Source organism: Tetrao urogallus, assembly GCF_951394365.1.
Source record: "Tetrao urogallus genome assembly, chromosome: 1".
Lineage (NCBI taxonomy): Eukaryota > Metazoa > Chordata > Aves > Galliformes > Phasianidae > Tetrao > Tetrao urogallus.
The window spans coordinates 7,367,255-7,394,676 of record NC_136813.1 but is presented as its reverse complement, the minus strand read 5'-3'; the positions used below and the strand labels follow the sequence as shown (position 1 = coordinate 7,394,676).

Below are 27,422 nucleotides of genomic sequence, written 5' to 3'. Positions count from 1 at the left end.
TCAGTGCTGGTGCTTGGCCTTTTCAATCCACTGCTTCATGTAGTGGACTTCCAAAGCCCGAGCTTGTTGCACAGATTTGGGATCACAAGAGTTGCGGCTACGCAGGTCCAGGTGATGAGCTCCATCTGGGATCACAATTGCCACGAGGGAGTCTGTGATGTTCTGGGTCACTCCACCTGCAGACCATGGATCCAGGCCACCATTGCTGTAAGGAATTAATGCTTCATTAGGGCACCGCAGCGAGGCTGCACTTCATATCAACATCTCCATGAGGACTTTCAACCAGTTGGCAGATGTATGACAGAAACAGACCTCATGCTTGCCTCCATGCCCCATGCCCACCTCTCATCAGAGGTGCCTTCCCAACAGTTATACAGCTATCAGTAGCTTAGACAAGGCTAGAATGTAATCATAAACTATTTGCTGGTTCTTATAATAACATGTAGGGCCACAGAGAGATGGCAGCAGATTCATCTCAGAGGCTTTGCCATGAAAAGTTCACATCCCCCTGAACCTGCCTCCAACAGCTCTTCCTTTGTGACAGGAAGAATTTAATATAATTTCCTCTCCAAGTCAATGAACGCATTCCTTGTGCTGCAAATCCGATTCCAAATCATGTCCTGTCCACAGAACAAGCCAATGGTGGAAATGAAGTAAGTTTTGCATCTTTTATTCCTAGCTTTGGACTTCAGAGGTTGTAGGGATTACTGGGTTATTTTCCTTTACTGCACTGTTCTTCCCATAAGTGGTCCATTTCAATTCATAAAGAAAGCAATTTCTATATGCTTATGAAACTATGTGACTTTAGATTGGTTCCTCAGTTAACACACTGGATCCACCCACAAAAAGAAACATTAGACATTGGCTTCTGTATTTCAGTGAAAGTTTCTAGAAATATCTAAGAAATGAGGACACGTTGGGCCAGAGATGCATGCTAGAAAAAGAAAAAACACATGGCAACACCAGAAATCACAGACAATAACAAGTGAAAAAGTGCAGAAATAACAGTAAAAAATGTGATGGAATCTATGATTTCATTTGTTTCTCCACTGGAGAGGAAAAAAAAAGAAAAAACAAATGTCCTCAATTTCCACAGCTCTTAATTGTCAGTGCTTTTAACTATGATTACAAGTGAAAGAAATGTTTTACATCTGGAAGAGAAAAAGCACACAAAGCTGCCCAATAAGCAAAAAGTATTTGATTTAAAAGGTCATCTGAATCAGCAGAGCACCTTGGCAACAGGGGGATGAGTTGCTGAGAGACTCAAGACGTACATGGACTTGGATCTTTTGCTCCCAGTCACATGGAAACTAAGCATGCCACGAGGAAACAACAATCCCTGGCTTTTCTGGGAGCTGCTGGCTGCATCCTCTGCAGCTCCTGCCAAACGACAGCAGCAGAGGCACTGACGCAGTTTGAGAAGTGAGAGCTGCCCAGGAGAGGGGAGACAGAGGGCTCACCATTAAGTCATCCCAAGGCTCACAATTTACAGAAGATAGTTGAGTACCAATAGAAATGGATCATTCCTATGCTAAAGCTAAGCACGCACACGAATAATCGTTGCCCAACTCACAGAACAGAAGTTTGCAGGTGCAAGCAGAAGTAAAATAAGTCAGCAATTCCCTTCCTGCAGTGGTCAGGCAAGTAGGGCTTCAGAGCAAGCAATCTCAATGTACAATATCAGCACTAGCCCTGATTTTAATTCACCATACTTCCTGACAGCATAGATAGGGTCCCACCTATCCCACAAGAAGTTTCCTTCCCTACCACATCTTCAGAGCCTCTTCAGTCCTTGAGCTATACCCAGATCAAGAGAGACTTATGCATAATCTCAGAAACTGTTCGTGCATGCTTTTTAATATGTACATCCTCACAGTTGCCCGTCTGTTTTTTGAACTTCTCACCTTTCTCTTCAGCCTGGCATTGCTTTGCCTTTCATTTTTTTATTCCTTTATTTTTATTTTTTTTTTTCCCCTTCCAGTGATGCCTTCTTCTGCAGATTGCTCCAGTATCTCTCAAGATAGAACCTTCACAGTTAGCCTCCCCCTCCCATACAGACCTGGACAGATGGGTACCTCAGCTCAGAAGCTGAAACGTCCAGGTATGATGCACCCAGCTTAATTAAGTAACTCTTAGAAGGTGCCTGAGTGGTACAATATAAAGTGGATCTGCAGAGTGATGTGCAGCTTACAGAACAGCAAGAGCAGTGAGCACACCAGCCAAATCCCAGCATGGCTGGGTGAATCCACCCCGTGGTGGTTCTGTTCAGATGCAGCATTCTTCCCTTCCTGGGCAAAACTGTTGTGCAAGTTCCTCAACACTAATGCAGTGCTTCTAAACCCACAGGGAGCCACATCCCCCAGCAGACACAGGGATATTTTTTGTAAAGTGCTCTGGTGTTTGAGAATAAAGAGCTCTTATATAAAATGTACAGTGTTGACAACCTGTTTGTTTGCAGAGAGGCAACCCAGCTTGACACACAAAGCTTTGTGTGCACAGCATTTGGTTGCTTTCAAGCTTTTCTCATTTCAATCTCCTTCAGTAGCCATAAATTCTGAAACACTTGTTTAGATTTGTTTGCTCGTTTATCACTTACAAAGCCAGTTTCTACTCTACAGGTCTGTGAAACACTGGAAATCAGCAACATAACAAGAATTAAGTTAGAGCAACTTTTTTTTTTTTTTTTTTTCCTCTAAATTTAAAAGCTTTCCAAACAGGGTGAAATTTCTCACTTTGGAGCTCATATCCTACTGGGATACTGGGACAGAATGGGACTGGGACAGAAAACAGCACTACTGGGACAGAAACAGCAAAGGACAAAGGAAAGGAAATCAACAGGCTTCTGGAGCTAAACAGACTGAATTTAACAGCTGAATCCCAATTTAAGACAACTTTTACTTTAAAATAGACAACTATTTACCAAGTCCAAGACATTAATTCCAACTTCTAAGTGTTGGGTTTTCTTTTTTCCCTGAAAAGGCCTTACAAAATGTAAACCAGGAGATGCCTGCTGTTGGCAGTGAGTACAGAATCACAGCTCCTGAGGGCACAGGTTTCAGCTGGGTTTATTAAATGTCTCTCTACCACATAAAACCCTAATGAACAGCCAAGTGTTAAGCTGTCCACAACTAGAATCCCTTCACAGCAGAAGTACAGTTAGAGGAACCTTTCCTTTATTGAAAACTGAGCAGGGTTTAACCTTAGGAATTAAAAAAAAAAAAGACTGAACAGCAAGAAGCATGCACAATTTTTGTACTATACTGAAACATTTTTACATTTTGTTCACGTACTAACTTGTGTTAGACACTGCTGTTATATTACTTGTATGCCTTACCACAACAGGAACAGCTTTTTACTTTCAGACCTTGCATGATTTTGTTGAAACTTGCTTATGTACCATTAAAAGACAGCAGCAACTGGAAATGAAAGCTCCCTAATATGCTTTTTTTTTTTTTTTTTTTTTTGAAATCAAGATTAAAGAGGAATGTCACACTAGCAGTCCACAAGGCTATCACCAAGAGCAACAGTTCTAGTGATCAAGATCCTATGTTACAGCTAGAACTTGTTCAGACTTCCCTTTTACGTGGAAGAGACAGTGTTCTGTCTTCTTAATAGCAAGACAGATTTACCAGCATGAGAAACCTGGACTTTGGCCACTAGATAAGAAGGAATCCAGAGGGGAAGAAATTTACATTGGACAGAATCAGATTTATTCGGCTGGAATGCTGCAGACAGATCACTACCAGAAGACAACTCAAATAAGGCTCACCTGAAGATGATGTTGCTGTGTGAACTGATGTTTTTCCCTCCATACATAGAAAGAATCCAAGAGGGGCGAGGTCTCACTCCCCACAGCTTGAAACATTCATCTGAAAGTGCCTCAAAGTCCCATTTCTGAGGCTCAAACATGTCATGGACACCATCTGTGCACATGGGCATCACCATCTCTGTGCAGACCTGAGAGAGAGCAGAGCAACAAGATGTTAATGAGAAACTGTCCAGGAGCCATTTGTGCAGTATGTAAATACAGAGGCTCACACAGAGTTTAGAGATTACCATCAAGCTATCACAATACGTGCCAAGTAAAAGCCTCATCTTTCATGCAAAAACATTTCCTGACAAGCCAGACAGAAAAAGAGATATAGCTTGGGCTTTTGTTTTCAGATGTTCTCCAAACATGAATCACTGATGACACTGCCTGTGAAACGTTGCTGTAATCCCTTTTATTTTCCCTGTTTTTGAAGAATGAGGTTCTTTTAAAGCAATATACAAACAAGAAGGGTCTTTACTGGTGCTTACACAACCTCCTCAATTTGTATCCGGTCCAATATCTTAACAGTAACATGAATTCCCATCTCCTCTAGCCCCCCAAAAACTTAACAAGGTGCAATTTTAAGAGGACAGAACACACACCTGATAGTACCACCCCAACTGGCCCAGATTCTTTGTTGCTGTCTCAGACATGTCAAAGCAGGAGGCTTCTCCTGTATAATTGTAGTAGATGTTTATTGCCTGGAAAACATTCTGCAGCAACAATTTGTCAGAGAGACTGGGGTCCTTTAAGAACTTGCAAACTTCCTGCAATGAAGAGGAGAGATAGGAGTCTAAATCTGCAAGAAATACGCAATACCTGATGGGATATAATTTTCTTTTCAAAGTACATTCAAAATACTATTAGAATCTTTGTATGTTACTATACACCCTGTTTGTGCAGTCTATGCTATCACAAAGAATCTGAAACTTTACAATTCCTGATTAAAAAAAAATTCTTGGCTCTTGATGCAACCTGTGGTAGTCAGTCAAACCAAGAGAGGAGAGTGGAACCAAGTGGAAATGACTTCAAAAGCCCAGGCTTTAATCATTCCTCCAAGGCATCAGTTCTCAATTACCCTTATAGGCCAAGCTGGTAGAGGCTGTAAGAAGTCAGCTTTATAGGGATAGTCCACCATAGCCAAGTCTATCCATGTTTCACTCAGCCAACTTTTCAACATAGCAGCATCCTGAAGATTCTTCAATGGGCTGCACAAGTGAAATGTCCTGGAAAGCCACTGTAAACCTGCATCTTCAGTAGGAAAAAAAAAAAAAAAAAAGAAAAAAAAAAAAAATCACAGTTAAAATGTTTGTGTCGTTATCACATAGGTCAGTACCAACAAATGAAAAACTTCAATCCAGCTAGCTCAAAATACAATGTATGAAATGGATCTCAGAATTCTTCTTGTCTTTGCTTTCTTTATTTTATCTGGTCTAGAATTTCTCCAGTTCAGCTTTCCTGATGTGAATTGGCTAACTCATCCTACCAGGTTTTATTTATTCATTTTTAAGAGAAAAGACTGTCAGCTCATCTGATCTTGGATGTTTGGCTCTGGATTCCAAATTCCACCACTTGTGAATAAAGCACATGCTTCAACAAAACAGACACTTACAAAAACAGTGCTGAACACATCCAAGACTATAGCTTAATATAGAGAAAACTGACCACCAGCACCTGTACATCTCCAGGTTAAAGGCACGATGCAAAGACACTAATACTATGAAGTCATAACATAATCCTGACCATTACAGCCATTTGAAGGCTACTGGCAAAGTCTTACCTGTTGAGGAAAGGTGGTTAATGGCACTCCAGGAATTCCGGATGCTTTCTGAGCAGCCAGTTCCACTCTTCTTGAAATCATTAGTCACTATGGTAAAGTAAGCACCACAGGGAACCAAGTCACCAAACTGCCAGATTGGGGCAGAGGCTGCCAGTGCTCTGCAAATGAATACAAAACCAAAACTGCTTGGAGAAACTCATGTATCCTGAATCCCTGCTATGTGATTATCTGCCCTCTGGGCAATACTTCTGCCACAGCCACTATTTAAGCAGCATTTATAATTCAACTCAGACACTCATCCCTGGATGAACTAACTCATACTGCTGCAAAATTCTTCTGTAAGTCTACACGCAAAGGCTGCTGAAAGTTACAAGCCTTGGAAGCTAGTGCAAAGATACCAGTAAATATATCAAGTGGAAATTCTGATAAATAGTAAAGTAAGTTAAGTGTCATCTAGCAACTAATTCTCTCACTAGGCATTTGCAAACTCAACTGAAGACAGCCTTTGCTCAGAACTACTCCCTAGCAGGCAACAGGAACAGAACTACTATTCTTGTATCCTACAGAGGAAACAAGGCACTGAAGAGATTAAAAACCTGTCTCAAGCCACCAGGAGATATAAAGTCAATGTTAAAAATTATTTCTTTTTTGAGTAAAAAAAAAAAAAAAAAATCCCCAATAAGACATCTCTGAAAGTGTAGGTTATCCAGTACCCACTGACCTACAATAACTTTTGAGGCAGACAATACCTTTTCCTAAATTCTAAGCGATTTAGTTTGTCCTTCCAACACTGAAGCCAGCTTGAATTGCAGTAATTCTCCCAGTACTGTAATAGTTATGACATAGAGGTAACAGATGTCCTGCTCAAACACAGAGCAGAGTAGTAAACTCACCCAACTACCACATGGGGGTATTTCATCCGAAACCAGGCTGCCAGCATTCCCCCATAAGAGCCTCCAATGGCTATGACAGGACTGTGTCGGGCTCCTGCAATGGTCTTCTTTAAGTACTCAATTAGCACTGCAAAGTCTGCCAGAGCTTGTTCTGAGGTCAGGTAATTCAGATGCTTGGAATCCTGAGACAAAGAACATAGGAGCATTTTATACAGCAATATCTGGCAGCAGTCTCTTTTCCCCAGACTATTTCTCTGGGTGAAACACTGGCTGGAGTTGTGGTCAGTGGAGTTAAATCCATTTGGCGACCAGTCACAAGCAATGTTCTCCAGGGCTCAGTACTGGAGCTGCTTCTATTTAGCATCTTTATTAATGATCTTGATGAGGGGATTGAGTGAACCCTCAGTAAGTTTGCAGACACTTGGGAGAGAGTTGGGATTGAGTGTTGACCTGCCAGAGGGGAGAAGAGCACTACAGAAGGATCTGGATAGACTGCATCGATGGACCAAGGTTAACTGTATGAGTTTCAATAGGGCTAAGTGTCAGGTCCTGCACTGTGCTCACAACAACCCCAGGCAATCCTACGGGCTTGAGGAGGAGTGGCTGGAAAGCTGCTTGATGGAAAGGGACCGTGGTGTACTGATGGACAGCCGGCTGAATATGAGCCAGCAGTGTGCTCAGGTGGCCAAGAAGGCCAATGGCATTCTGGCTTATATCAAGAATGGTGTGGTGAGCAGGACTGGGGAAGTCGTCCTGCCCTGTACTTGGTACTGGTGAGGCCCCACCTTGAGTACTGTGTTCAGTTTTGGGCACCTCAGTATAGAAATGACATTGAGGTGCCGGAGCAAGTCCAAAGAAGGGCAACAAGGCTTGCGAAGGGCTTGGAGAATGTGCCCTACAAGGAGAGATTGAAGGAACTGGGGCTGCTTAGTCTGGGGAAAAGGAGGCTGAGGGAAGCCCTTACTGCCCTCTTCCAATATCTAAAGGTGCTTACAGCAGAGCGGGGTTGGTCTCTTCTCACTGGTGACAGGATGAGGGGAAATGGCCTCAAGTTATTCCAGGGTAAGTTTAGGTTGGATATCAGGAAAAACTTCTTTACAGAAAGGGTTGTCAAGCACTGGAATAGGCTCCCCAGGGAGGTGGCTGAGTCACCATGCCTGCATGTGTTTAAAAACCATTCGGACGTGGTGCTCAGGGACATGATTTAGCAGAGGGTTGTTAGAGTTAGGGTAGTATGGTTAGTCTTTGTGGTTGGACTTAATGATTTTTAAGGTCTTTCCCAACCTGAGTGATTCTATGATTCTACAGAAACAAGTAAGAGGGATTACATTCTGAACAACCCATGTAAAGCTACTGAGTGGCCACAAACATTCTATGATTCTATGCACATCAAGTTATAAAATTGTGCCTAACAAACTAAATTATTGCAGGTGTCCTTTGAGGTGCTAGAAAATCCTAGATTTTCTTAAAATATGTAATCAGTAGTTACAAAAATAGGACAGTTGTTTACTTCTAGCATATCTTACTCAGGCAAGAAGTTGTTGCACCAACAAGAATTACAGTAAGCAGATTTTTGTTTTTATAGAACATCTCCAAAGAAGAAAGCAAAGACAACACTTACACTGAAAGATTCGTTTCCAAAGGGCAAGGATTCTCCATAATATCTATGTTCAGCAAATACTAACATGGCATTAAGTTCTTCAGCCACATCCCACATAAAACCCTGGTCGGAGAAAAAACAGACATTGAAAGTGATTGAGTGACCTTGCTTAAAAGTCCTTACTTCCAGTCTATTTCAATTTGGTCTTTGATGAGGAAGATATCGCTATCAAAATACAACCAGAAAGACAGACTGCAATTTGGTTTTAAAGTAACACTGAAGTGGCAAAATGCAGAAGGTAGACAACTGCCCAGATAAATATAAACACACACTGCTTGATGTTTTACAGCATCTTTGTTTTGTAAGTGTGCTCAAGGCAATCCTGCCACAACTCCTACACAGCACGACATCAATTCCCAAGAAATCAAAAAGCAAAACAGCACGTGAGTTTGAATTAGGACTACAGTACAGAAAAAAAATTCTTTGGCAATGAGCAGTAATATAGATAATTGAAACACACTTATTGGCAAGTGATAAGTAATCACAACCAGTTGTCATTACTTGGTGACAGCAACATTTTACCATCCACCAGTTATGCAGAGGGGCAGACAGATCACCAGCTGCCAGAACAAAGTGCATAAGCAGTCCTTGGTTACTTCAGACCTGCACATGCCAACTCCTGTTGCACCAGTGGATTTTATAGTGAAGAAGCAGAAAAATGCCTACACTCCCTTTTGTGTAAAAGGAAGGTGATTGAATCACCGACCCTGGAGGCATGCAAGAAACATTCAGACATTGTACTGAGGGACATGGCTTAGTGGGGAAATACAGGTGATAGGTGGACATTTGTACTGGATGGTCTTAGAGAACTTTTCCAATTGTAGTGATTCTATTATTTGCATGTCAGGGAAGTAATAACTTCCAAGGATTTTGTAAGGGAACGAGCATCTGTTCTTAATTCCTAGGCACCTTCATTTCACTTGATATTTTCCTTAGTTTTCTTAGAGGAAAATAAAAGAAAGCAATCAAACCAGCTCCTTTTACTCAGAAGCATTCTAATCAGTGGGATTGATGCGGTTTGGTCCACACTCTTTCATCCTTAGCTTCAGGCACCACAGAGCATTTCCTCAAGTTTTCTTCACAACTCAAGGAAGTTAAGGCAAGTTCTTCCCTTTGATTTCTGTGGACTTCAAACAGGACCTCAAATCCCCTAAAATCTTTCCTATATTTTTCAGCTTACTTTTTCTCCTGAAACTCTCGTAACCACAATTGTAAGTTCTCTTCAAATGACGCCATCTTGCTTGTCCTTATTTTTCAGTAGGTCACTGCTGGAAAGAAGGACTGTAATTTAAAAATCAGGGATCTAATTTGTACGTACTGTGTTGTTGCAGAACCACGTGATGTCTCCTTCATTGCCTGTATAAAACAGTATTGGCCCATTGTCTTTCTCCCAGTGCTGATCTGCTATCAGATATCGCTGCTGGAATGTAAGATTTTGATCAAATCCAAAGTGATCAATCTGTCAAAACAGTGGAGAACACCAATTTCAGAAAGAGAAAATTGATCGTGGATCCGCAGCACAAGTGCTGACAGTGACTTTGCAGAAGAAAAATAAAGAAGAGTTTCACAAGGATAAAAGACACTAATTTATATTCTCAGATTCTTAATGTATCAACATTCCTCTGCCTTGCAAGGAAGCCAACAAAAGTTAGAGGTCTACGCAGTCAAGGAGAAACTTATTTCAGAAATAAAAGCCACATGCTCTATTAACAGTATCACACCTACCCAGTAAAGTCTAATTTCAGTTTTGTTAAGTGAAAATTGGTCACTGCCTGACAGTGCATAAAGTCGTAGAAAAATTCCTGATTTACCTTGTTATTTAAGGCTTCCTTCACTCTTCTGGCATAACATCAAAATTCAAACAGAATTAGAATAGAAAGTGTTAACTTAACTTAGAATATATTCACTGTTAGAATATGTTTACTTTTTATTCTTAGAAAAATACTGATTATTGAGAAGACTTTTCCAGCAGTTTTACTAAGTGCTTCTCCTCCTCTCCTTGCAATTTGCAGTAATTCACACAGCCTCCCCAGTTCTCCTTCTTGCCACTGCCCTAGAAATACTTTAAGTTGACATACCCACAACTTGAGGCAATGAAGCTGTGGGGTTTGGCTTATTAGAAATTCACTTCCAACCTTGCGGGTCAGTTTTTCAGCCTTCCCTCATTTTGCTTTGTATGCACTATTCCCCTTCACCAAACGTTCATTAAAATTGCTTTTATAGTTAGCTCCTGCATGGGCAGGATGTTATTCTGGAAGAAAGATACCTACCCACGTTTTTACTAAACAGGAGAGCTATGCTGTCTAATTTCCATGTATTCCCAAATCAGCACCACTTTTGGTCATCAGCTGAAGATGATCTCTACTATGATTTGACTTCCATCAGCAGAACGCATCATTTCTTCCCTTTCATACTGCTGCTTGCGGTAGCAGCCTGACATCTGCTGGCTTGAGCACCTCTGCTCAGCCATCTGCCTTTGTATCAACAACTGTCAAACCTCAGATGCTCTCAGAACTACATTTCATTTGGAGAACACCCTCAAGTTAGTGTTAAAAAGCAAGATCCAAGAGCTCATTTCCCTCGACAGCTCAGGAAAAGCAGCCCAGCTCCTGACCTGCAGGATCCAATCTCTCTGCACCACATGTTCAGGTACAGTTTGGGATAGAGAGTACAGGAATTTATGTTACACGTTGTTGCAAGAAGTATTTTCCCCCACTTTCAAAGTTCAGGGAGAACTTTGGTGAGCCTGAAGCAAGAGGACAGCTGATACAGTCCACTGCCTGACCCGTGCATTGCCTTGGCACATGGGACAGGCTCCTCATCCGAAATAAGCCAACTTCATAGCTGTATTTCAGTCTGGCAGCAGCCAAGTTATTTACATTTTTTTTTCCTGTTTGTTCTACAGTTTGCTCCCTATGTGTATAAGTACATGCATGTTATCATGCACACCCTTACGGTTTATTCACTGAATTCCAGTACCAACAAGATATGCTGAGCTTATTTTACACCAACAACTCACCTGCTCCTTTTTTGTTTGCACAGTTACTGTTAAATTTAAGTTCACTTTCTACATCAGCCATAATCAAGAGTGATTTGTAGATCGGACACACGAGATCAGTACACAAAAGTCTTTGATCCTAAAACCCAGGAGCAATTAAAGAGAGATTAAATAAAGCTGATCTAACATGTTAACAAAGTTTAATAAACTCCAACAAAGCACAACTAGATGGAGGAAGAAATTCTTCATTGTGAGGGTGGTGAGACACTGGAACAGGTTACCCAGCGAGGCTGTGGATGCATTCATGGCCAGGCTGGATGGGGCTGTGAGCACCCTGTTCTAGAGGGAGGTGTCCCTGCCTATAGCAGGGGGTTGGAACTACATGATCTTAAAGGCCCCTTCCAACCCAAACCATTCTATGATTCTAGACAGTTAAAAAGCAGTTTCCTGATGTGGTTTTTATGGGATCACCTCAAACTGAACATCTTGCCTTAAAGCTTGATTCTCCATCCTCTCTACCTGAAGCCAGAGTACAAACTATGATGCTACACAAAACATATTCAGTTCTCCTGACCTGCAAGATTATGAATAAAAATCTTCAGTGGAGGCAGCCTAGTGAAAAAAACAGACAGAAACACACGAGAAAAAACAGCAGGTGGAGCTGTTGTGTAGCCACAGCGTGCCACTGCTTTGCTGAATCAGAGCAGGCAGCCCTGAGTGAGTTTCTTTCCCCATCCTGTATCAAATACAAACACGTCAAACTCCACACAAAGAGTACACGACACACAGGCTAACACCTAAACTAAGTCAGATTTTATTAAAAAGTTGAACCAGAAAATTTCTTTCCCACTCCTATGCAAAATGAGTAAGCCATTCAAGCTCGATTAGACAGAATAGAACATACAAGGAAAAGTGTATTCAGCTGTTTTGTTTTCCTTTTCCCTCCAGGACAATACCCTAGCTGGTTAACAATAACAGTGGTTAAGGTATATTACCACATATGAGGGTTACTTTCAATTTTTGTGACAGCAAAAAGCTGTGCAATAATCCTTGCTCCAGAAATCATGAGACTTTTCAACTGTTGCCTTCTTTTTAATTTTGGATTAATGGATCTCTTTGCTGTTCTGTTGCATCACCATCTCTGCCACAGCACCAGATTCTGATAAAAGGATTCAAGTAGAAAAAGGAGGAGTACTAGAAGCAACAAGTCACAAATAAATGTAAGGCAAGCTTCTGTCACCTGCAGTATGCAGGAGAATACTTTGGAGAGCAACAAGTCAGAGGCAAAGTGAGCAAGAAGAGAACTTCATTTCCACATAGGAAAGTCTTCAGGAATCTAGTTTAAATAAAAAAAGAAATCACCCAATTTCTTCCCAAAAGAAGAATTTCTTTGGCCTGAAAGACTTGCAAAACATTTGGGGAAGATACATGTGTAAACACAACACACTGTGACATGGCTGCAACCTGGAGCCAGCTGCCCCCTGAGTAAAGTCTGGCCACAGCTGCTGAGAACTGCACTCACTGAGGTTCATTAAAAACACAGGCAGGCTCACAGCCACGTGGGCCATTCTGTCTCAGAAGGCTTGAGCCAGCAGCTTTGATCTCTCAGCTCAACAAAACTTCCTCCAGCACATCTCATCTGCTCAGGATGAAGAGCCATCTCCGGCTTGTTCCACCTCTCTGCCATCTGCATGAAGGATGTGGCACAGTTCTCTGACCTTACCTTGGATGTGCACATGTCCTGTGCTTATGTGGACCTCTCAAAGAGGACTTCTTTCTAAATAGGTTTTTTTTTGTTTGTTTTATTTTAAATGGACTTCCCAAAACAAGACACCCTGCTACACACATTTCCTCCAGGAAAGAAGAAAAAAGGCACAACAGATGTTCATCAGTTATTGCACAGATGTTTGCTTAATATACTCAGAGCCTGTGGTACTGAGTGAAGTGTAACAGCAAAACAGGACACATGGGCTAAAACCTACTTCCTTCTCAGCAGCACCTTAAGGTCATTAATAATTACAGAGAGCAAAATCAGTGTGGCTTGGATTGGAAGGGAACACAATCAACATCCAGTTCCAACCCCCTGCTGTGGGCTGGGTGCCCCCCACCAGCTCAGTCTGCCCAGGACCCATCCAACCTGACCTTGAGCACCTCCAGGGATGGAGCATCCACAGCTTCTCAGGTAACTGTGCCAGGGCCTCACTGCCCCGAGTAAATAATTTGTTCCTGACACGTAACATAAGTCTCCCCCCTTTCATTTTAAAGCCATTCCCCCTTGTCTTATTGCTAACATACCATGTAGAAGTGCGGCCAGCAGATCAAGGGAGGTCATCCTTCCTCTCTACTCTGCCCCAGTGAAGCCACATTTAGAATAGTGTGTCTAGTTCATGGCTCCCCAGTTCAAGAAAGACAGGGATCTCCTAGAAGGAGTCCATCAAAGGGCTTGGAGCATCTCTCACATGAGGGAAGGCTGAGTAATCTGGGTCTGCTCAGTCTGGGGAAAAGATGGCTGAGGGGAGATCAGACTAATGTTTATAAATATCTGAAGGGAGGTGGGAGGCAAGTGGATGAAGTGGATCAGGCCATGTTCTTCTTGGTAGTGTGTAGTGACAAGACAAGGAGCAATGGCCTAAAACTTGAACATAGGAAGATTCATACATACATGCAAACTTCTTTTACAGTAAGGGTGACAGAGCACCCAGAACTGTTGTGGAATCTTCTTCTCTGGAGATATTCAAGACCTGTCTGGATGCCTACCTGTATGACCCATTATAGGGAACTGCTTTGGCAGGGGGTAGAACTTGATCTCCTGAGGCCCCTTCCAATCTCTGCAATTCTCTTATCCCCCCAGCTTCTGCTTATAAGCTCCCTTCAAGTAGTAGAAGGCCATGACAAGGTCTCCCTGAAGCCTTCTCTTCTCCAAACTTAACAACCTCAGTTTCACCAACGTTCCATCATAGGAGAGGTGCTCCAGCCTTCCAATCATCTTTGTGGCCCTAAAAGAGCTGAGGCTTTTCCAAAAAGAGATAACAACTCATAGAGTAGCTATGTATCTAACACAGTATGTAGTATCTAACAAAAAGATTTTAAGGTCATCAGTGGTGGAAAATCTATACCTGATGGTTTTACACTTTTGAAACTCTGGCAAGTGCTCAAGCACAGCCTTCCTGACATGCCTCATTTCAATTTTCTATGTGACAGCATTATTTCTCCAAATTTAGATGTCTCACCTGAAGCTGAGTCAGTTGTTTTACTGGTGAAAAGCCAGAGGATTAAGGATTAAGTGGTGATGGAGTTGTTTTGAGTGTTCATCCTGTCTGAATTATTTCCTGAGGACAGGAAGATGCAGGATAGGCTGAGGATATCCTCCTGTGTGAGCAGCAGGCATCAGCCTCCCTGGGATTTCACCACCGTGTTGCTACGCCCAGCTTCACTCCCAGCAGGCTGGGGGACCCCTGGCCCTACTTGCTTTGTTTCCTCTTTGCTTCCTCCATCTAAGTTGGAAGTTCAAGAAAGCAGAGACTGCCCTGCCATCTCTGTATAGTTGTATTTAAGGAGGCCCAAAGTTTTGTTGCAAGTGCAGTGATGTGCAGTTAAATATTCCAGCTTCTAAAAACCACTGCAGCAATAGAGTGCCACTAGAAATACACACACAATCTACCTCTTTAAGGGGACACAGAAACAGAGATAAAAACTAAATAAAACGTGAGCATATTTGTCTCCCCAACACCATTCTTACTGCTTTACTTCCTCTTACTGTACATGCTTATGTAAGACAGCCCTTGAGTTTCATCTCACTCAGTCATGAGATTCATGATCTCAGATTGCCCCAAGTGACTTAACAAAAATAAAAAGATAAGCTTTGCTTTAATGTTTCCATCTTAAAAGTGTAGAAAGAGACGTTCTACGAAGCACTCACCAACTGAATTCTGCATTCTTTTCTCACTAGGCTGCTGTTTGTGTAAGGGACACCAGAGACTGAAGATCAGCACCAGTCCTGACATACTTGATCAACTGAAGCTCTCTGGAAGAGCACAGTGATGCTGCATTCTCTTGCATCAGGCTACACTGACCCACTAACTTCAAAGTCCTACAAATAAATCAAATTGGAATTCAGTGACAATCTTGATGTCACTGCAATCTTTCACATTCCCTATAATTCAGAGGTTTCACAGCAATTTAGGTTTTTGTCATTATATCTAATTTTACCTGTTACGTGTAATAATAAAGCATGCAGATGTAATACACAAACTTCACAAGAATCACAAGAATCACTAGGATGGAAACGACCTATAAGATCATCCAGTCCAACCGTCTCCTCATCACCATTGCCACCACTAGCACTAAACCATATCATGCAGCACGTCATCCAGACGCGTCTTGAACACTGCCAGGGACGGCGACTCCACCACCTCCCTGGGCAGCCATTCCCGTGCCTGACCACTCTCTGAGAGAAGAAGTTCTTCCTTATGTCCAACCTGAACCTCCTCTGATACAGCTTGCGGCCATTGCCCCATGTCCTGCTCGTTGCCTGGGAGAAGAGGCCAAATCCCTCTTCACCACAACCTCCCTTCAGGAGGTTGTACAGTGCAATGAGGTCTCCCCTGAGCCTCCTCTTCTCCAGACTAAACGATCCCAGCTCCCTCAGCCGCTCCTCATAAGGTTTGTGCTCCAGACCCCTCACCAGTTTTGTTGCCCTTCTCTGAACACGCTCCAGGACCTCAACATCTTTCCTGTAGTGAGGGGCCCAAAACTGAACACAATACTTGAGATGCGGCCTCACCAGTGCTGAGTAGAGGGGGATGATCACCTCCCTGCTCCTGCTGGCCACACTGTTTCTAATGCAGGCCAGGATGCCGTTGGCCCTCTTGGCCACCTGAGCACACTGTCAGCTCATGTTCAGCCGAGCATCAACAAACACCCCCAGGTCCTTCTCTTCTTCACACTCATCCAGCCACTCATCCCCAAGCCTGTAACGCTGCAAGGGGTTGTTATGGCCAAAATGGAGGACCCGACACTTGGCCTTGTTGAACCTCATCCCGTTCACCTCAGCCCAGCGGTTCAGCCTGTCTAAATCCCTCTGAAGGGCCTCCCTACCCTCAGGCAGATCAACACCACCTCCCAGCTTGGTATCATCTGCAAACTTGCTGAGGGTACACTCAATCCCCTCACCCAGGTCATCAATAAAGATATTAAACAAGGTCGGCCCCAGTACCGACCCCTGGGGGACACCACTTGAAACGGGTCGCCAGCTGGACTTCACTCCATTCACCACGACCCGCTGGGCACGGCCCTCTAACCAGTTCCTTACCCAAAGAAGTGTATATCTGTTCAGACCACGGGCAGCCAGTTTCCCCAGAAGAAGCCTGTGAGGGACCATGTCAAAGGCTTTGCTGAAGTCTAGAAAGACTACATCAACAGCCCTTCCCTCATCTATCAGACTAGTCACCCAGTCGTAGAAAGAGATGAGGTTGGTCAAGCACGACCTGCCTTTCACAAACCCGTGCTGGCTGGGTCTGATCCCCTGGACACTGCGTACATGCTGTGCAATCTCATCCAAGATGATTTGCTCCATAACCTTCCCTGGTACTGAGGTAAGGCTGACAGGCCTATAGTTCCCCGGATCCTCCCTGCGGCCCTTCTTGAAGATGGGAGTCACGTCAGCAAGCCTCCAATCCTCTGGGACCTCACTTCTTGTCTATAGATTCCAACTTCCACTTTATGTAGAAAAACAGCAATTTTCCGTTACTCAGCGAGGCCAGATTTGAGTTGGGAGGTTCAAAATCCTTGTAATGGAAGGATCTCTCCAATTGTGACTCTGTCCTTGTGAACACGCTGCCCTTTGACTCCAATCATGTTTTGTGTATCTTACTGAAGCTCTTTTTGCCCTGCAGGAACCATGTCATCTGCTCTAGGGAGGCTGAAGCTGCTTAAGGAAGTCTGGTTTTGGCACTCATTTATCACTTTAGTAATTAAAAAGCAGTGATGAGGAAAGCCTCAGACAGGAACTCTACCCCTGCCTAGTGACACACAGTTTGGACGAAGCACTTAAATGAAAAAGACCAAGGAACATTAAACAGCTACAGGATGTGCTGTAGGAAAGCACCAGGCTGCTCAGGTCAGCCCTCGTTAGAAATAAACAGTTTCCAAACATGGTATGGATGAAAAGTTATTTTTATTTCAGGAATCAAAGCAACTATTGGGATCACAAACAAATGAATTCCTACTTCCATAAACTATTAGCAGCATCCTACCACAGCTGATACCTCAGGTCCTCCCAACCAAGAAGAACTTCACAAATCATTCAGGCTTCAACTGAATGCTGCAGAACCTTCCAGCAATCACAGGATGCTATCCAGCTGGTAGGACAACCCAAGAGGTTTCACACCCTCCCCATATTTTTGGCCCCAGACTCCAGGGTGGTGAAGCTGCAGCAGAAGAGAGGCAACGTGTGGGCAAGGCAGCTGATGAAAACTACTGCAATCAGCTTTCCTGCCCACTCTCCTCAACCCTGCTCTCAGCTCAAAGCAGCAGTGAGCTTGTGTTGCTGCGAGTTCATCAGCTACATAAATTTAGAACAAATAGGCAATCCACTCACCAAAAGTTAATGACATCGATGCTTCTGGTCAAGGCATTATTATCCTGCCCAAATTCTTCAACAGGACAGGGTATGGAGTAAGGAGTACAGATGAACAGGTCTGTGCTCTATCACCCAAAGCACAAAGCTGACATGCACCAAAATGCACAATGCCAGCAGAGGCACTCTTGTGAAAGGTCTCTCAGATCCATCACAGGCAGAGGCCTGTAACTTTTTCCATCCTCCTTCCAGACCAAATTACAAATCTCTTACATTATTACAGATGTATCACATCATTAACATTAGGAGGAAAAACAAAATGTGCATATCCTTTCGAGATGTCACAGATTAATCAGTATAAAACCTATGTTCCAGTTCTGCTCAGTTCATCTCTGTCCCTGTGCAGAAAGCTGCTAAAAACCTGCCACTTTCTCAGAGGTTCAACTCAAGCTGCATCAGTTTTACTTCCCATATTTTCTCTCTCAGCTGCAGCTCAATCACTACCATCTTTTCTTTTCTACAGCAAATCCCACACTACTCAGGGAATCTATGGAAAAACTCAGTTGAAGTGCACATAAGCAGAAAAACTACCGTTATCCATCCAGCTCTTCTCCTAGTTAGACAAAGCACTGAAAAAAGCCCCACCTGCTGCCATTCACTGAACTAAAAGGCTCTGCATAGCTCCATCTGAGACCAACCAAGCGCTAGGGACTTTACACTTGCCACTGTGGATCATTTCTTTAACAACTACCAATTCTGCAAAATACTAATTGCCATTAGTTTGTAGGACAGGAGCCACTGCTTAGGAGCTACAGGAACTCCTCATTTAACCCTGGTGTGACTTCAAGGACTGAAAACTCTACATTTGTAGGTGGCCAGGCATTTGCCATTGATTTTCAGATCAGCCTGTGGTTTTTAACAGCTTTGTGGAAGAACTCATTTTCAGGAAGTCAGGCAGCTGCTGGTTTGAGGCATAAATCAGAAGTTTACTAGTGCTAGTTCTGCTTTCACCCACTTCCTTTAGTTCAGTCTGGCCTCAGTCCAAGTCCTAAGGAAGGCAGGGGGCTGAATACCCATCACTTTCTGTTCCTGTTGTCTTAAAGGGAAATTGCTGCACGGAAACTACCGCCTACAACTACCTCTTCTGCAGATTCAGTCCCTTTGTCAATGCTTTTAGAAAGTTGTCAGGTCCTCCTCTTGCTTCACAATGCAGGAATTTACTCCCCTTGGAAGCAGCATAAGTTTACCAGAAATGAAAGGAGATGCACCAAGTGTGTCCTTATCAACAGGGAGAGGCAGAAGCCACAGCAGGTATCACACAGCAGCTCCTGCACCAGCATCCCACACATCCAGGCTTTTCAGCGAACAGCCCTTGTCCAGAGATTCTTCCTAGGCTTTACTCCACAAACACCTTCCCAGAAGGGCTGAACCAAGCCCAGAAGTCAGCGCTGAGTAATTAAAGAAAATTAACCCCCCATCACAGAGCCAGGAGGACAGCCTCTACTAACTGTGCTGAAAAGAAACAGTTTCCATTCTTCCATCCATGTTTAATTCTGACTTCCTGCGCCTAGGGAACAAAGTAACCTTTAGGAAAACATACAGAAGATCACTAAATTCAGCCTGCTCTTCCGATTGATTTCCTTCTAGGTTCAGCTGCTTTAGATACAAAGCCTACATATTCCAGAACTTACAGAAAAAAGAAAACGTAGGTGTTTCTTCAGATTTTGAAGACCTAAAGAAACAAACCAGTGCAACAGCTCGGGCAATTGGCATGGTAAGGTAACACAACAAGGAAGCTTCAACCACATTAGCAGGATTGCTCTCTGCTAAGACCTCGTGCATACCTGGTTTATGAACTTCTTGCTACTTCAGCCACGCGTAGATTTCTTTATTCTTTAGTCCCTTAGACCTTCTTTATTAAAAAAAGGGACTGATGGAAATCTTTCAGAGATTCACTACAGCTTTTAAATGGTTAAAGCTTGAGATAAAGATGCTTATTTTCAGAGAGCGGAGCAAGCAATGCTTTCTGTAGCCCTTCCTACAAACTGCTCACTTGACTGAAGAGACTGCAAGTTGTGAGGAAATTAAGTGTTTCCTGCCTAATTTGAGCAGATTATGTCTGCATTGTGACCCTCAGATAAGTAGTGCATAAAAATAAAACTTCACTGACAAGCTCTAACAAGTACTTCCCTGTTTTCCTGTGCATTGAATGACTGCTATTGTTTCTGCTTATAGGCCTGCTTTATAGCTTACAGCTCCCGTTTCAAGTCACACTGTGAAATCACAGAGTAAGAGCTGCCAAGTACTCCTGTACTGCTTGATGAGTAAAACATACACGCCAAGTACTGCACCTCAAAATACAATCATCAGCACCACTGTTCTGCACGCTGTCACAGCCCCTTGGTGCCAATTAAAATTATGTACAAAAATCTCGTGTTTTTTCCTTTACCAGAAGTTAAAAGTGTTGTCTTGCCAGACATGCCAAACTTTGGTTTTTTTTGTTTAACCATTTCCAATGCTTGTTACTATTCTGAGACACCAACCTGAGTCACAAAAGGCTGCCAAATAACTGCTACTCAGAATTAAAATGCTGATTTCAATCTGGTTCAGTATCTTCAAGAAAATTTGTGCCTCACAGTCAAGAGCAGAACAACTCCAGGAATCACTGGCTTTTTCTGAACTGGCACTTCTATAAAACATAGAATCATAGAATCACAAGGTTGGAAGGGACCTATAAGATTATCTAGTCCAACCATCCTCCCATCACCATTGCTACCACAAGCACTAAACCATATCTTGCAGCTCCTCATCCAGACACCTCTTGAACACTGCCAGGGACGGCGACTCCACCACCTCCCTGGGCAGCCATTCCAGTGCCTGACCACTCTGAGACAAAAAGTTCTTCCTTACGTCTAACCTAAACCTGCTCTGGTACAATTTTCCTCATTTCCCCATCTCCTCGGGTCCTGTTCGTTGCCTGGGAGAAGAGGCCAAACCCCTCCTCATCACAGCCTCCCTTCAGGAAGTTGTAGAGTGCAATGAGGTCTCCTCTGAACAGGCTGCCCAAGGAAGCTGTGGATGCCCCATGCCTGGAGGCATTCAAGGCCAGGCTGGATGTGGCTCTGGGCAGCCTGGTCTGGTGGTTGGCAACCCTGCACATAGCAGGGGGTTGAAACCCTTTTCGTTTTCAACCAAGGCCATTCTATAATTCTATACTTCTATTTTCCATCCTTTAAAGCTTCAGCCTGTAACACAAGATAGACATTAAAGAAACCTGGTGTAGCCAGAAGAGATCAAACTGCATTACTTCTGAAGCATGAAGAGCTAGCTTCCTTTTACATATACACAATGTGAGCACAGACCTTTACATGCATTTACTAAGCTATGAAATCTAGAAGTGACTCAATGCAACCAAAACCAATCTTCTGGAAATGGCCACAAAATAGATGTGTCTTAGCTTGAAATAATCTGACAGGAGGAACAGACGCAGAACCTTGCTGAACAGCAGTTTATATGTACATGCTACGTTGGTTCTTAGGCCAATTCATAGCTGCTTACAGAATAAGTGATGGGCACACAGCATGGGATTGTGGAGAAAGGCCATCGCCACATTACGTCTTGCACGGTCATCAATTATTAAATTGATGGAAGAGGCATCACATGCACTCAGAACTCTCAATTCTTGGTGAAGTCAGGAGGGGAACAGCAGAACTGCTGCCTTGGACTTCTGGAGGGCAGACTTTGAACTATTTAGGACCCTGGTAGGGAGAATCCCTTGGATTTGCTTCTGAAGGGTAAAGGGGTCAAAGAAGACTGAATGCTCCTCAAGAAGGAAGTCTTCTACTCTGCCCTGGTGAGGCCTCATCTGGAGTACTGCATCCAGTTCTGGGCTCCCCAATACAAAAAAGACAAGGATCTCTTGGAAAGAGTCCAGCGGAGGGCCACGAAGATGGTGAAAGGCCTGGAGCATCTCTCCTATGAGGAAAGGCTGAGTGAACTGGATCTGTTCAGCCTTGAGAAGAGAAGACTGAGAGGGGACCTGATCCAGGTCTATAAATATCTAAGGTGTGGGGGGCAGAATGGCGAGGCCAGACTGTTTTCAGTGGTGAGTAGAGACAGGACAAGGGGAAACGGCTGGAAACTGCAGCATAGGAAGTTCCGCACAAACATGCGCAAGAACTTCTTTACAGTGAGGTGACGGAGCACTGGAACAGGCTGCCCAGGGAGGTGGTGGAGTCTCCTTCTCTGGAGATGTTCAAGACCTGCCTGGATGCCTACCTGTGCGACCTGCTGTAGGGAACCTGCTTTGGCAGGGGGGTTGGACTCGATGATCTCTGGAGGTCCCTTCCAACCCCTACAATTCTGTGATTCTGTCTTAAAAGAGCAGAGCAATCTGCCCCCCTGTGCTGCAAGATGAGCCAGAGGGGAAGAAGGCAGGTATGAATGAACAGAAAACCTTTCCCGAGGCTCCAGGAAAACAAAACAAAACAAAACAAGCCTACCTCCTGTGGAAGAAGGGGGAAGCAACTCGGGAAGACTACAAAGAAGCACAAAGGATATGCAGGGAGAAATTTAGAAAGGCAGAAGTCCTCAACTCTACTTGGCCACTGGAGTAAAATATAACACTACTTTATAACAAATATATGAAAACTAAGAGGAGGGCTAAGTCAGATCAATTACCCTCAGGGTACTCTATCCCCTGATCTGAAAGTCTTGGATGGGTTGCAGAATAAACTCCCCAGAATTCAGATGGGAACAGTTAGAGACACCTACTACTCCACCTGGGCTGTCACAAGTCCATGGGGCCAGATGGAATCCACTTCAGTGTGCCAAGGGAGCTGATGGAGGTAACTGCCAAGACCTTTCCATTGGCAATCAGCATTCCTGATCAACTGGAGAGGTTCCAGAGGCTCGCATCTACAAGAAGGGATGCAAGGAGAATCTGGGGAACTACAGGTGACCTCAGTGCCATGGAAGGTTACAGAGCACATCATCTTGAGTGAGATCACACCACGTGCAGGACAACCAGGAGAACAGGCCCTATCAGCAAGGGTTCACAAAAGGTAGGTCCTACTTAACCAACCTGATCTCCTTCTGTGATCAAATGACCTGCTTGGGGGATGAGGGAAAGGCTCGACACAGTCCATCTAGATTTCACCTTTGACACTGTCCCCCACACTATTCTGCTGGAGAAGCTGGCAGCCTGTGGCTCTTTGCTGGGTAAAGAAGAGGATGGAGGCCTGGGTGGTGAATGGAGTTAAAGCCAGCTGGCCAACAGTCCTGAGCAGTGCTCTCCAGGAGCCAGTACGGGGCTGTACTGTTTAGTACCTCCACTGAGAACTTGGATGAGGGCATCCTCAGTAAGTTTGCAGTTGACACCAAGCTGGGAGGAAGTGCCAATCTGCATGGGGGTAGGCAGGCAACGCAGAGGAATCTGGACAAGCTGGGTAGCTGGGCTGAAGCTCAACAAGACCAAGTGCCAGATCTTGCACTTTGGCCACCACAACCCCAGGCAATGGGACAGGTTTGGGGCAGAGTGGCTGTAAGACTGTGTGAAAGAAATGGAGCCAGGGTTGATGATCAACACTCACCTGAACGAGTCAGCAGCATGCTCAGGTGGCTATGAAGGCCAATGGCATCCTGGCTTGTATCAGAAAGTGTTGCCAGCAGGACCAGGGAGGTGATCATCCCTCTGTACTCAGCTCTCATGAGGCTGCACCTCGATTGCCGTGTTCAGTTCTGGGTCTGTCACTACAAGACATCGAGGCCCTGGAGTGTGTCCAGAAAAGAGCAACGCAGATGTGAGGGGTCTGGAGCACAAATCTTACAAGGATCAGCTGAGGGAACTGGGATTATTTAGTCTGGAGAAGAGGAGGCCCGGGGGAGTCCCTGTTCCTCTCTACAACTGCCTTAAGGGAGGCTGTGGAAAGACAGGGATCAGCCTCCTGCATAACCAGAAAATATTGGTGATAGGTGGATGGTTGGACTGGATGATCTTGGATGTCTTTTCCAACCTCTGTGATTATATGATTCATTCTCTCCAAAAAGGCCAGCTTATCACAGAGAAATCTTTAAATTTCACTAAATTCAAGCTGTTGTCCACTCAGTACCACATTTAGCGCATCAAAAATTTTTAGGCTTCACTTTTTATAATGCTGGTAGGTGCATTGAAAACAGGAATCCAGAGGTGCAAGAAAAGGCTCCCTGAAAGTTAGAAAAGCTGCCTGACTCCAAGCCCTCCCCATCATGAGATTATCTCTACTTGGAGGAGACAGCTCTCAAATGCTTCAGTGTCTTTCCAGTGACTCTTCATTGCGGTCACTGCCACAGCTGCCTACAAAAAGGCTATTCAGATTGGCCTTCTACTCATAGCTCCATACATTTTTACATATTTAAGTTCATTTTAAAAAAGGCTTGATTTAATACACCAACCACAGTTCATGAGCAAAATACTAAAGCATAAGAAAGGCTAGTCTTACCAATAGAAGCCACACTAGCCTAACAGAACTGTAAAGGAGATCAGCTTCGCCAGTACAGATATGGTTTGTTGACTAAAGATGTGGATGATGGCAGTTCCTCATCCAAAGGCTGCATACCTATTTGTGGCAGCACGAGGGATCTTTCTATCCAGGTAGTGTCACTTGTACATTGGAGAAGTAGAGGCCTTAAAGGCATCAGTTGCATACCAAGGAAAAAGTGTCATCATCCCCCACCCCCAAGCCAAAATAATTAAGATCATTAGGGACACAGTCCAGGACACACACAGGCTAAGATCCCAGTCACACTGACAGACACTGCTTGACTTCTGAGTTCTAGACTTTAACCCTGTTGTCAAGGATGCCAGACACTTGGCATAGTAAACAGGAGGAACTTCAATGCAAGTTAACTATGAACCCTTTACTTCCCCATGTTTAGGAAAGCAGGCAAATGCCAGGCTTAATTCAGGCATCAGCATATGCTGTCACTAAACCTTCAGGCAATGTTAAAGGTCTCTATGCCAAGAAGTTCCACTTAGACTGTGATTCTACATTGAAGTTTTCAGCTTCTGAAACTCTGTTCTCCAGAGTGCAACACTAATGAATGATTTACAGTGCTCAATGGGTGACGTTTTAAGCGATGAGGTTCAAGAAAACCACTATCTATACTTCACAAAGTTGTCCTGTGTGGAAGTACTGGTGTTTTTTAAATACAAACGTGTAAGAAACATTTCTTTTATTACAGCAGATTCTGCTGTACTGTCGAGTTGTTTTTATAGTGCATACGTACTTCCAAGTGATAATAAACTCATCAACATGAAAAACAACAAGAATAAACTTCAGCTACAAAAGAAACAGCGGCATGGAACAGGGGCAGATGATTCAAGCCCTGAGCAACTTCAATGTAAACAATTAAACATCAACAAGCAAAGTATCATCAGCCCTAGTTAATATCATAAACATAGTTATCATAATCATAGTGTTTATATTCCATTACACAGCCACAATGCAATTATGAATTTCCAGACAGCAGCCTTCTGCTGTTGCCTGTCCTATATGTAGCATGGGTCCTGCATGCTGTGCTACCAATAAAGAAGTTTTATGTCCCACCCTATGGTTAAGCAGGAACCCTCTTTCCCATAGCAGGTACTCACAGATAGTATCATTCTGTTTGCAGTAAGGAAAGGAAACTTGGAAAAGACCGAAGGAAGCAAGTTTAGAACAAAGTCACTGGGATTTTTCCTCCCCATCTCTAAACATTTATCTACCCCTAAATCCACAGAACTCAGGCACACAGCAGCTCTGTCATTTTGCTGTCAGCTACATGGCACCCAACAATAACCAAGTGACACCACAAACTGAATAGGGGTGAGGTCAGAAGGGCAGCAGCACTGTGACAAAGAGCAATTCAGATTGTGGCACGGAATGATTACCATCAATATTAGAGCAGCAATAGGTAACAACCAGCATGCTACAGTTATGTGTCATGCTTTAAGTTACAACACTACTACCAGATTGATATCCTGGCCAATACAGACCTCAGGCTGCAGAAGGTATCTGTGGTATCCTATGGGCCAATGAGTTTCAGAATTATTAAAAGAGGAACCCAAACCACTACCTGAACATTGGAAAAGCATTCAATAGAGAAGTTCTCAACACAGAAATACCATAGGCTATGCAGACAGACCCCCGGAAGAAGACTATGCACACACCAGAAACAGACTACAGACAAATGAAATCCCAGTGCAAGTTTCCCCACTAACACAGCTCCCTAGCCACCTCTCAGTACTAACAACAAAGACCTAGTCATAAAATTATTTCATTTTTATGTTTTTCTTACCTGTTCTCTTTGAAAGCACAGAATAGCTTAGAAGGGACTTCCAACATCACTTAGTTCAAATCTTCCAGCAGCAGATGGCAGGGTTGCCATCCATTAAATCAAGCACCAGCTCAGGCTGTCCAGGGCCCCATCCGGCCTGGCCTTGAGCATCCCCGATATGGGGCATCCACAGCTCCTCTGGGCAGCCTGCTCCTGACCAAGCTCTTGCTAAAAGAAAAAAACCTCCCCTGACATCTAGTCTAAATACCCTCTCTTCTAGTTTAAAACTGATTCCCCTTGCCCTATTCACCCATGTAAAGAGTTGTTCATCCTTCTGTTTATAAGCTCCTCTCAAGTACTGGAAGGCCACAATGAGGTCTCTCCTAAGCCTTCACATCTCCAGGCTGAAGAAGCCTCCATTATGAAGTCACCTCCTAAAAATTTAACAAGAAACGTTTTATTCTCACAACTCTGTGCTTTGATCACCCACAGCTCCCCTGCTTAGCCCAGGGCATGAGATTCAAAGAGAGGCTACAAGCCTGCCCCCAGACAAAGCCAGACACTACTACAAGGCATCCTTTCCTCTCACCATGCATCCCAGTTAATAAGAACCATTACCACCATACAAGATGAGGTAGAAGATCAAGATGCAGACATTCCCTGACGTGCCAGAAGGAGCTGCTGACTGCTTTGGAGAAGGCATAAAAACAAGCAGGTTTCAAGCGGAGCACACTAACACTTGTATGGCCCCAGGTTGGATAGGGCTCTGAGCAGCCAGATCCAGCAGGTGACAACACAGCCCTCAGCAAAGGATTGGGACAAGACGGCCTTTAAGGTCCCTTGCCTCCTAAGTCACCTAATAGTCGTGGATTCCTCTGTATTGTACACGTGCAATAGATATTGCCAACAAACTGAGAACCGTCAGAGCTGACAGCAAAACAAAGCTTAGAGTAACAACAGAAATCTCTTCCACATTTGCAACGAACAAAAGCCACCCATTCAAACACGGAAACGCTATCAGGGTACAGATGACAACTCAGGACATACTACGGAGCTTTGGACACGGCTACAAAGATGCCCACAACAGCCTGTCCTCAAGCACAGCCTGTCCCGTCACGATTCCCTACAGCCCGGCTCTCCTCACCACCAGCAGCCCGGTGGGCTCCTACCTGCTGCGTGAGGTACCGCGTGATGTACGGGGCGGGCAGCGGCGCGATCCCCCGGCGGCGGCGGGGAGCAAGGAGCGCGCCGAGAGACCCGAGGAAAAAGAGAAGCAGGAGGAGCCGCAAACACAGCATCTGTAGCATCGCCAAGCTGAACAGGAACTAACCGCCGGCCCGCGGCTTTATAGACGGCCAACCCCCTGAGCCCCGGCACGGGGCACTCTAAGGGGGGGGGGGCCCTGAAG

The 27,422-nt window shown here is 44.1% G+C and overlaps 1 protein-coding gene across 1 annotated transcript; it reads right to left on the bottom strand.

The window, feature by feature from the left end:
* Positions 1–27,321, bottom strand: PRCP (prolylcarboxypeptidase; the record flags this gene model as incomplete). Its single annotated transcript, XM_079549729.1, has 9 exons — positions 1–205; positions 3,770–3,957; positions 4,414–4,578; positions 4,890–5,062; positions 5,592–5,749; positions 6,485–6,666; positions 8,106–8,207; positions 9,463–9,603; positions 27,184–27,321. The coding sequence occupies 9 exons, from the start codon at positions 27,319–27,321 to the stop codon at positions 1–3; spliced, it is 1,452 nt and encodes a 483-aa protein (XP_079405855.1).
* Positions 27,322–27,422: the final 101 nt, after the last annotated feature.